The sequence below is a fragment of the Rhagoletis zephyria genome, unplaced genomic scaffold (genome assembly GCF_001687245.7).
Source record: "Rhagoletis zephyria isolate East Lansing unplaced genomic scaffold, Rhagoletis_zephyria_1.1 Rzeph_scaffold_00197, whole genome shotgun sequence".
Lineage (NCBI taxonomy): Eukaryota > Metazoa > Arthropoda > Insecta > Diptera > Tephritidae > Rhagoletis > Rhagoletis zephyria.
In genome coordinates this window covers 301,049-313,070 of record NW_016157281.1, presented here as the reverse complement: position 1 = coordinate 313,070, position 12,022 = coordinate 301,049, and the positions used below count along the sequence as shown (strand labels likewise).

General features: G+C 39.6%; 1 protein-coding gene across 2 annotated transcripts in view; it reads left to right on the top strand.

Moving 5' to 3' along the window:
- Window positions 1-12,022, top strand: part of dos (daughter of sevenless) — a 352,985-nt gene that overhangs the window by 53,468 nt on the left and 287,495 nt on the right. For both annotated transcript variants that reach the window (XM_017609168.1, XM_017609167.1), the window contains exon 2: window positions 2,155-2,461. In XM_017609168.1, the coding sequence (XP_017464657.1) occupies window positions 2,155-2,461 (307 nt within the window). The remainder of the gene's footprint in view (window positions 1-2,154; window positions 2,462-12,022) is intronic.

Sequence of the window (12,022 nt, the reverse complement as noted above, 5' to 3'; positions counted from 1 at the left end):
CGGAGAACGCGCCAGAGAAAGCAAACAAACAACAAAGCATCGTTCACTCAAAATCGGTACGCGTTCCAGCAATTTCTGTACAGCAATTGTTGGAATGTATTAAAAAGTTGCAATGCAGATCGTTAGACAATAGATCTACCATTATGAGGTTTAAATTTCATAGTACTGGCTTTTTATTTGACAGTTTTATTCGCGTTGGAAGTTGCTGCTCAAAAAATAATGTTGAACAAATTCGTTGAAAATCCGACATTTTCGAGATCAAAAATCAAATTAAAATTAAATATACCAAAAACTTATAATTATCCTCCAAAAATCAATGAATGGATTCCTTCTGCTTAAACTAACGGGGTGAGCTAATCATTAAAAGACATCATTTCGCACCAGCTTAAGGATAAGGCTCTTTACCTGAATTAGGAAAAAAACGGCTTATCAGAAGAAGAACGTGCGAGAGATTTGGAAAACGGTTATGCACAGTTCAGTGAATGCAAGCTATGGCAAGACCCAAACCTTATCGAGTTATAATATATAAAATTCTGTTAGATTAAATAAATTTTATAACAAAAACCGCACCCGTTTACATTACTCCAATGTTCAAACTAAATGTGGTATTTTATAATAATGACTAATAAAACATGTTTAAAGCTGGACTTCGGTCAACTCCCACGTTAAAAGTTTTAAGCTAAAAAGAAACAGGGTGATATCCTCTTACAACTAAATCTATAGAAGTTGACACAGTTGTCAAAAGGCTATGAAATGACAAGAGAATCGAGGCATATGACCCCAGAAATATGATGGAAGGAGCGTTTGCACAAAGTATTATTTCATTGTATCCTTTACTTTGGACCTTTTGTAAAGTGTTGGTGGGGTTTTATGAAAACTAATTATTCACAGGTAACTTTAAATCGGTTTGAAGGCAATGATGTGAATAAAGTTCTGGAAGTCATCAATTTACAAATATGACCTATTCAAGTCAAATCGAAAAATACATGGTATTTATTTAAAACAAAACTAGTAGAGATGTGCGAGCCGTGGAAAAACATAAACTAAGGATAGTTTAGTAGAGCAAGTTGACTACACAAGTCTCTAGAACGGGTGTTCAGAAAATTTTTATCATTATCAAAGAAATTGTCTCTTATTTATTTATCCAAGCAAAATATGAAACTCTCGCTTACATGTATCTATAACGGAATGTTTTCTCTTTATTCTAACATATTAAATATTATTTTCTGAAAACGTTAAACGTTAAAGATATAACCCATTTCATGCGTACCGATTTTGAGTGAACGATGCATTAGCAAACGTTTCGTTTAGTTTCGCTCATACAAGGTAACGAAACACAACAGATTCAAACCACTCGGAAGAATGGTGAAGAGTATTACCGAATCGCGTTTTACATACCGTACCTAGATCTTTTCATTACGCATTTGAAAGATCGATTTCTAAAACACCGGGATATTTTGTCTAATTTTGCTTGCCTCTTTCCTGACAAAACACCAAATTTTGATGAATTATCTTGTGAGCTGTTGAGAAATATAATATCCATTTTACATGATTCGGTGCCAGAAATATGGATAAGGATTTGAAGCTTTGCATATTTGTAACTCCGATGCTTTTCCAAATGTTCATCAAGTACTTGGAGTCCTAGCTGTTTTACCTTATACGACTGCCGCGAATGAAAAAACGTTTTCAACTTTGCGCCGACTAAAAACTTATATGAGATCAACTATGAAAGAAGATCGTCTCAATATGCTAGCTTTTCTCACTATTCATCAAAATCTGTATGTGTATCTCAGCGAATTGCATTATTGAAAGCTGAATAATTTAGTAAATAACGAATCATGAGACTTTTATTTGAGTTCTGGTGAATTATATCCATAATTAAATACAGTATGCTGAATACTCTAAATAAAACAATGATATCCTTGGTTGTTGCAAATGATTTTACATAAATCATCGAATTCGCACCACCAAATTTCGGATCAAGTAATCAAATTTAAACCTCTCACTACCCATCCCTAGTCTCTTCATTTATGTATTTTGGTTTATTTTTGATTGCATGCTCTATCATTAGAACTACGTTCGATATTGTATATACATATGTGTCGCCATTAATATTATAAACCCATTGACGGCTTTAATACTTTTATTTTACAGCGATGGCGTCGGCGATGGTTTACTTTGAAGCAAGGAGAAATACCAGAACAGTTTTGTCTTGAGTACTATACTGATCGTAATTGTCGTAAACTAAAAGGCATAATTGATTTGGATCAATGTGAACAAGTTGATTGTGGACTTCGTTTGGAAAATAGGAAACAAAAGTTTCAATTCATGTTTGACATTAAAACACCAAAACGGACATATTATCTAGCTGCCGATTCTGTTGAAGATATGCGGGACTGGGTTAATTGCATCTGCCAAGTTTGCCACTTACACGACTTTAAACATTCTTTGGATGATTACGGTAATTCTCAACATATTTGAAATATTTTAGACCCAGTTGAAATTAATTTTCAGTAAAATATTAAGACACTGCAAAGTGAAATAAAATTTTACGATCTCATGCGATATAACTGTATGAATTGATATAAAGCAACACTATCAGCGTGATATTCTGTATTAGTTTAACATAACAATTTTATATTCATACCTCATTGTACAAATGGAAAGAAACATTTCCTTATTCTTATCCTTATTTTTCATATTATAAGTATTTGAATTAAATTTTCCAATCAGGATCTAAATAAAATTTCTTTGAAATAGTATAAAAACAAATGAGTATAGAAAAAATGAGTCACAAAAAAATTATTTCCGTCGATTATTCACAAACCTTTTGTGTTGTGTAAAAAATTCATAACGATGATAGATCATTTGTTTCTCATAAGAAGGGAGATTGCTTTCCATCTCCACTTCATTTAGCAATCATAACTATTCAACAATTGTTCTTTGATCAAATTAGGAACCCTAAGTAAGGGTTTCTGACAGCTTTATCCTCTGAACTAAATTTTAATTTATATTTGTTAGAGGTTTTTTCTTAAGATTTTATAAAAAAAAAAAACTGCGCCGAATAAAATCACTAGCTACAAAAATTATGATATGCTTTAAACCAGTTATTAGATTTCTAAAAACTAAAGCATTTTACAATTTTATTATTGGCTAATGATAAATTCTTTGGTATTTCATAGGCGTATTGATCTGTAGTTTATGTGCAAGAAAACACTCTTAATCACGTTCCAGACCAACGCTTCGCTAACTTTCTTAGCTCTCTTGGATATATATAAACAAGGAATCACATTAAAACTTAAACTAAGTCGTACGCATCGATGCCGACGCCGCACAGTGGTCTGAGAGTGGCAGAAAATCTTAATTTTGAAATGTGTGGAAATATCTAACTAAGTGGTTGAAATTTTCCTGAGAAAAACTACTCTATCAATTACACAGGGCACCACTGATTTTGGCGCGGCAAATGTTAGATGTGTTTGATAGACTTTTTGGTGCTGATTAAGATCCGTATGTATAAAGTTTCCATCAGCTCCAGATTTTGAGAAAAACGATGCCAAATGATCAATAAATTGAGTTTTTTGAAATATTTCAGAAGCCCTAGCAAAGAAAAAATAGGTGACAGAACCTTCTACTTAGGCTTAAATTAGAGCTTGAGCTTTCAACTCTTCTTCTTCTTCTTCTTGTTGTTGTTTTTGTAGCGGCTACAACAACCCCGCCCAGATCGGTTGGTATCTCAGTCGTTGTCGTCAAGTTCCACTAACGGCAACCCTAGGAAGCGTGCAGCTTCTGTGGGGTTTGTCCACAGGGACAAGGCCGTTAGGGTTGTCGGGTTTTCCGGGCATGCGAAGAGATGTTTCGAGTCATGTGGGGTCTCTCCGCATGCCGGACACTCATTCGGCACATCCTCATTCAACCTACTCAAGTAGGAGTTCAACCTGCTGCAGTAGCCGGAGCGAAGTTGTGCGAGTGTAGTGCGTGTCTCCCGAGGCAGACGAAGCTCCGTCTCGTCTATGTCCGGGGGTGGTATGCCTAGAACGGCATTCACAGGTCTAGAGTCTACATAACTCGAGACTGAGTCCCTGTGAATGCCGTTCAGGGCCTGTCTGTAAGCTGTCGGGTCCAGAGGTTGCTTAATGAACCTCTGGACTTCGTCCGTCAGTTCATATAGATGCCTCCTGACGTGCCTAGGCGAGGGCTCCTCTGCAAGCAGCTGTCTGTTTGGGTGGCCACTTCTGTGGCTCCCGATCAGGAACTGCTTGCAGAGCATTATATTGTGCTCCTTTACAGGGAGCATTTGCGCCTCGCCGTGCAGGTGGTGTTCAGGCGACATCAAGAGGCATCCTGTCGCTGTCCTGAGTGCGGTGTTCTGTACAGTCTGTAGCTTCGTCCACTGCGTCCTACTAGTCCCTGGCGACCACACTGGCGCTGCGTAGTTCAAAACCGGCCGGCCTATTGCCTTGTATGTTGCCAGCAACGTTTCTTTGTCTTTGCCCCAAGTACTGCCGGCTAGCGACTTGAGGACCTTGTTGCGGCTCTGTACTTTATTGACAATAGCGGTTGAGTGCGCAGAGAAGGAGAGCAGGCTGTCGAATGTTACTCCGAGTATTTTGGGGTTATTCACCGTCGGAATTGGTGTGTCATCGACGTGAATCCCCAGCGGTAGCCTGACCTCCTTCGTCCAGGTTGTGAACAGGGTCGCGGAGGATTTCGTAGGGGAGAGGGCTAGACACTTTGCAGTGAAGAAGCGAGAAAGTTCGGAGAGATAGCCGTTTACTTTCGAACACAGGTCATCAATTCCATTCCCAGTCGCCATGATCGAGCAATCGTCGGCATAGGAGACAATCGAGACTCCCTCTGGTGGTTGAGGGAGCTTTGAAATGTAAAAGTTAAACAGTAGCGGGGAAAGGACACCACCCTGAGGAACCCCCTGTTTTATTTTTCGCTGCTTACTCGTTTTGTCTCTAAACATTACCGACGAATGTCGACCACTCAGATAATTTGCCGACCACCGTTTGAGCCTCTGTGGGAGAGAGGAGGCCTCTATATCTTCTAGCAGCGTGGAATGGCAGACGGTGTCAAACGCCTTTGACAAGTCCAACGCTACTAGAATCGTTCTCTCACAGGGACGGTTACGGTTAAGGCCACGAGTTATCTGAGTGTTTATGGCGTTAAGTGCTGTTGTTGTACTGTGCACTTTACGGAAACCATGCTGATGCTTCGCTGGGGTCAGGTGGTTTGTGAAGTACGGGAGTAGCAAGGCCTCGAGTGTCTTCGCTACCGGGGAAAGGAGTGTAATCGGACGATACGAATCTCCTTTGTTGGCGGGTTTCCCCGGTTTGAGCAGTGGGACCACTCTCCCCACCTTCCAGATGTCTGGGATGATGAGAGTGGCCATTGACAAGTTGAGGACCTCCGTTAGGTACGCTACCCCCGCAGGACCCAAATTTTTCAGCATCAGCATGCATATTCCGTCGGGACCCATGGCTTTGGAGGCTTTCGCCTTCCCGATGGCCACCTGAACTTCACCGCAAGTGAAAGCAAGGGGGGCACAATTTGTTGGCAGTTTGTGCAGCCTTCTGGTCACTCGACGCTTGGCTTTGTCCACCGGAGGATGCAGTATGAACTGCCGGCTAAAATAGCTCGCGCATCGCTCCGGGTCCGACGAAGCATGGTCGCCGAAGGAAATTTCGACTCTGTCGTCGTGCTTCGTCGGATTAGACAATGACCTCACGGTTGACCAAAGCTTGCTCACACCAGAGGTGAAATTACAGGTCTTCAGGTGCTCCTCCCACTTCTTCCGCTTATGTACGTTTACAAGTTGCCGAATCTCCGCGTTGAGATCCCTGATACGGGGATCTCCGGGATCGGCCTGACGAAGGCTATCACGCTCATCGGCTAGAACAGCCGCTTCGGCAGGGAAGTTTGGACGTGGGTCCGATATACATCCTGCCGGTATGAAGCGAGCTGCAGCAGCAGTGATAGCCCTGCGGAACTTACGTTCACCGAGATGGACGTCGGTTGGTGTGGGGAGCGCTGCGAAGGTGTTTTCGGTAAACTCCGCGTAACCTTTCCAATCAGCTTTAGAAAAGTTGATATAGGTCCGGTGTTTGGCGGAGGCAAAGTCGGTTGGTTTATCAATCGAGATGACTATGGGTAGATGGTCTGATGCTAGAGTCAGCATAGGTCGCCACGTTATGCTGTTTATCAGACCAGCGCTGACTATTGTGATGTCTGGCGAGCTACTGCAGTTACCCATAATCCTGGTGGGTGCGTCGTCGTTCATTGTGCAGAATGTCGAATCGTCTATCTGCTCAGCCAAGTCTGTTCCCCTACGATCGTTTGACAGGCTTGAGTGCCAAAGATCGTGGTGCGCATTAAAGTCACCTACTACCATACGGTTTTCACCTCTGAGGAGCGCACCTATATCAGGGTGATATCCTGCCGGGCAGCAGGTGACAGGGGGTATGTATATGTTAAATATTTCGAGCTCGACATCGCCTGACCGGATAGCGATGCCCTGACATTCTAGGGTGGTATCCCTGCGGTCGATGTCTGCTTCGATAAGACGATACTGCACGGTGTGGTGCGTGATGAACGCTAAGCCACCACCATTATCTCGCTCGCGATCTCGACGGTGCACGTTGTACCCGGCGCAATTCAACAAAGTTGAATTGCTGTGCAACTTCGTCTCTTGGACCGCAGCTATTAATATACCATGCCGACACATGAAGACGGTTATCTCCTCAATCTTGCTCTGTAGCCCGTTACAGTTGAATTGGAGGAGCTTCATGTGGTTCGGGAGACGTGTCGTGATGTGGGGTGTGAGTGAGGTGTATGTTCTTGCCGCCGTTGGCTGTGTGTGCTGCTGAGGTGATTGCCGCCCTGTGGTGGTGGTGGGGGGCGTCGCAATTGAAGTCTGCGACCGAGCAGCGCAACACGGGCCCTCGAAGTTCCCCGTCCAATCTCGCGTGGTACGCAGACCTGAACATGCCCTAAAGTGGCACCAGCCAAGGCAGGTGTTGCACTTGACTGATGTCACATTACGGAATATTCTGGTCTGACATACCGTGCAGATTGTAGGGGGAACCAGGAGTTGTTGGCGGCGGCGTGTGGGTGGTGGTGCGGTTGTGTGTGTTATGTGGTCTGTGGTGGCTGTGGTACGGTCTGTGGTGTTATTATGTTGTTGTGTTGTGGTGACTGTGTGTGGCTGCTGTGTGAGTGTGTGAGGCTGCTCGGGCGGACTGTGGTTAGCCGTGGAGGCTGCTCTGTTTGAGCAACAGGGGGCCACGTACGACGTGGTCCACTGTCTATGTGTCCGTAGTCCCGAGCAGACTCTGAGGTGACTCCACCCCTCGCAGGCATTACACTTGACTGAGGTGGAGTTGTGGTGTAATCGTCTCCGGCATACACAGCAGGTGTAGGTTTCTGGCCCTGGGTTTGACTCGATGCCAGCCCTGAGTAGGAGAATACGTAGTGAATGTAGCCCTATGGACGGACAACTTCTGAGATACTTCGCCGACCTAAACGGGGTTAGATCGCCGAAACAACAGCCCTTGGTCGGGTGAAACCCGAGTCATTCCGGTACGTAGAACCGGCTGTCGTGGGAATGTTGTCTTCTTCTTCTTTTTTGCACGCCATTCGTTTCTCCTCTGTGCCAACTGACGCCAATTGGAAACGCCAAGTGAAGCCAACGAACTGATAACCTCCTCCTTTTTTTGAAGTCGGTTAAAAACAGCTTCAATATTTGCCACACCAAAATTTTTTTTCCATTTTTGTTGGCCTGTGTTATCAAAGGCAACAGTAAGTCGATATTGTATGCCTAGAATTTTTACGTAAGAATTTGAATACGCATTTCATCTTCAATATCAAGTTTAAATCAGGTTCTCATAATTTTCCCTAGTTCTTATAGTGTTAAGAACATTTCTGTTATATTATGCATTTCTAGGGTTTTTCTGAAGAGTATAAGTATCTTGCGGCGCCTTGCGGCGGAGTGCGATTGGTGCAAAAAGACTTTGTAGACTTTAAACTAATAGCAAAACAAAAATTCAACTGCGTCCGCCTGTGTCCATGCCATTAATCTTCAATAGACTGAACGCTTCATATTGGCAGATCCCTATAAAAGTTGCAGGAAAAGGTAGTAAACGTTACTAGATATTGCTGAAATTTGCTATTTGAAATACTGGGCCTCATGCATAAAAAGTGAGCTTAAGCTCAGACTAAATTTTTGCACTGATGAAGTGAGCTCAAGCTCAAGAATTTGTACTGAAAATCGAGTCGGAGCTTAAGCTCACTTTTTATGCAAGAGGCCTACTATCTCTAAGGAAAGAAAAAGGATGAAAACTGGTAAAAATTGGCGAACTATCCCGCCCGCTACACAAGGATATTGTAAATGTTTCAATGAAATTCGGTTTGTAATCCACATCTGCATGAACGCCATGAAATGGCTTCATGAATTACTCACAAAAATTTCAGCTTCGAACTCATTCAATTCATTGCAAATGAATTGCAGACCTTGAACAAGCTTTGAATTAAGGGAGCGGTGTGGTTATTCGAGTGATAGAAATCATTGCAAAGTGAGTTAGACGAGCATCAGATACAGCGGTAAAAATTAACATCTGAAAAACGAAATAAGCGCCTAAATACATACATAACAATTCAATATGGATGTAAGTTGAGCAAACATATGTACATACATATTTACATAAGTATAAATTATAGCGCTGAAAAAGGTTATGACTTAAGGCGTTTTTATACTTTGCGGCTATTTAGCTGTTTTTACACCTTTATTAACCACTATTATAATGACGTCAGACATCAGTTTTCCAGATCAAAATATATATATTAGATATTTATTAATAAATTTGTCTTCGATTTAAACTGGAAAATCTATCAATATTTTAAATACTCATTAATGAATTAGTCTCATAAATAAACTATTTGTCGAAAAATAGGTGTTTTTAGTACTCAATGCTATTTAACCTCAGGAAAGATGTCGACCCTTCGGTGTCTGTCAGACTACCACATCAGCCGCAGAGGGTTAATTCTATCAAAAATCATAAATACTAAACTTCATTTCAAAGAAAATAACTGAAGAATTGTAAAATAGGGGAAAAGTTTCTGTTAAAAAAAATGTCCATACAAAAATCGGATTAATTTACATACATACTTACACATGTATGAATTAATGGGTTGCAAGAATCAACTCATGTTATGAATGCACCGCAGAATTCAAGACTTCATCTCATATCTCGAGTCTAGCACCACTGTTGTATTGAAACTAGTTGAATGCAGTAGAGCTGGAGAAACATCGATGCATCGATGTTTTTATATGAGCTGCGAACATCGATGTTTTTTTCTCATCATCGACGTTTTTGCAAATTGCAAACCTACATTTATTTGGCGGGTATAAAAGGTAAAATAATTATTAATAATTAATAAGATATAAAATACTTTAAAAACATGAGGTACGTTTTCACATGATTCAATAATTAAAGGTTTGCTCACTGGTGACATTAGTTTTGACACTCTCTTATAAAATGTTGTACACACACGGTGCCTTGCTAAAGGAGTCAACTTTTTCAAGAGGGAGCGAGAAAACTGTGTTCTGAGCAAGCCTTTAATTATTGAATCATGCCTCATTTATACATAAGTTATTTTTGATATCGAGCCCTTGAAGAGACAAAAGCATTAAACGTAATTTATTATATTCAAATTAATTACTCATGCGTCAGCGAAAATCCTAATAATTTTTAACGGACTTTAAAAAGGTATAAATGAACATAAGTAGTTTTTGACCTCAAGCTCTTGAAGCATTATAATTTATTATATTCAAGTTAATTACAGAAAAAACTAAACTCTATATTTTTATGGGCATTTTTTATATAATAGAATCTATTCCCAAGCGAAAATTTACGAAGTGAAACTCCAAATAGCCTAATTCTCAATTTTTGAAGAAACATCGATGTTTCATCGATGTTGCCAAACATCGTGGTTTCTCCAGCTCTAGAATGCAGATGCTAAGAGAATATGTGAGTTATTGGCTTTCACTAACGGGTAAACTGCTTCATTCATCCTATAAACAAACGAAACTCACACTCACACCGCCAACCAGTTGTGACGATTGCTAAGCAGTGGGAGCAATTAGTGATCGACACTCATTGTTATGTGAATTCATTGATTCTCGAATTCTATTAACAGGGATGGGTGGGGTGGTGCACTCATGGTTTTCAGCAACAAATAATTTTGTTGTTTTGCTCACATGCATGGTTTCGATTGTAGTAAAGAACTTAGGATTTTCCAGGTTGCCTACGCGGATATTTGTATGCATTAATTGACGTTTTTTCCCAAACTAAAAAACTCACAAACACAAAACAATAGATACTGTGGCCACATCGTTAACAATGCAGAAATTATACATTTCTAAACATTTGCTTAGGAGTCTCAAGGTTATTTATATGCATCATTGAACGTGATTAACAATCAAAAAAAAAATTACATATATGTACATATCGTCCCCTGAAATGCAAAAATACGTAATAAACATCATCGTTGAAATGCAAAAAGTCATAACTAATAACTAATAAAAAATTAAAAATTCACTTTTTGATTTATATGATGGATTTCATCGAATTACAACTCCCCACATCATTTTATGAAAAAAAATTAAATTATTAGGCACGACTTTTTGCATTTCATTTACGATGCTGTTACGTCTTTTTGCATTTCAGGCGACGATATGTACCTGTATGCATAAACATAAATACATATATCTGTGTGTGTATGTATGTAAGCTAAGGTTTATTAACTGAGATCCTTTTTAACGCGTCCTTTGTACTCACAATAATGCAGTGTGCAATGCATGTTTTCCTGTTTATCACAAACATATGTACATACAGTGGCGGTGAAAAATTGATGAATGGTGTTTTGTTTTTAATATTTACAATATTTTTCAACTTAATTTTTTTGATATTTTTTTTTTTATAAAAATATGGTTCACGCTTTAATAAAAACTATATAAATCACACTTTCAAACTTTATACAGAAATTGGAAAAATTTCAAAAGTTTTTTCTAAATTTCGAGCTTTTTAACCAGAATTTTTAGAGATTTTTTGGGTACGCAGTTAACAAGCTTATAAAATTCTAGTAATATAAGTGCAAGTTTTGAGGCTAAATCGCATTGATTATTAATTTTATTTTTGTTGACAGCGTTTTGCACTTGTTTCCATATAAAGATGAATTTCTTATGGATGAATATGCGCAAGACCATTTGCAAAAAAAAAAAATAAATAAAAAAGTCAACGCCAGTTTTCCTAAATTTCGCTATTTGTATGGAAAAAAGCCGTAAAAGCCGCCAGCAAAAAAATTATTAGAAATCAGTGCGATTTTTTAGCCGCACTTATTTTACTAGAATTTTATAAGCTTGTTAACTGTTAATTAAGACATAATAATAGCGTTTCTTAGTTCAAGTGGAAAAACTTTTTGAATTCTGTAAATATCTTCAAATTGATATGGACGAATGAGTTAATGGGGGAAGGAAATAATCTTTTGATTATACATCTCATTCCTCCACATCAATTTGCCATCGCCTCTTGGAGCAACGGATTTTTGTAAGCCTGATCACCTTATAATAATTTTTCCAAATGAGGGTGATGTAATGGTAACCCTATTGATATTGCAGCGCCATTCAGTACTACCATAATGTTGGTACTATTGCCAACCTAAAAACAGTTATTTTTCCACTTGAGCTCAGGCGTCAGTTTGTAAAAATTTAAAATGGCATTCGAACTCAGACTTTGATACTGAAAGACACGCGGCTAGCAACGACTTAAATATAAAAGTTAATTAAAGTTAAATAAAGTCTTTCACTTAAACCGGAAGTAGTTGTCGCGAGTGATATAGTCAATTGATAATTAATTTGTGCTACGGAACCCTGCCTCCTGCAGCAATCTGGTAGCAGCCTTCTTAAGGAGCAACAATTATTTAAGGAGCCGCAAGCGGAGCACCCCCAATTCATATATACACA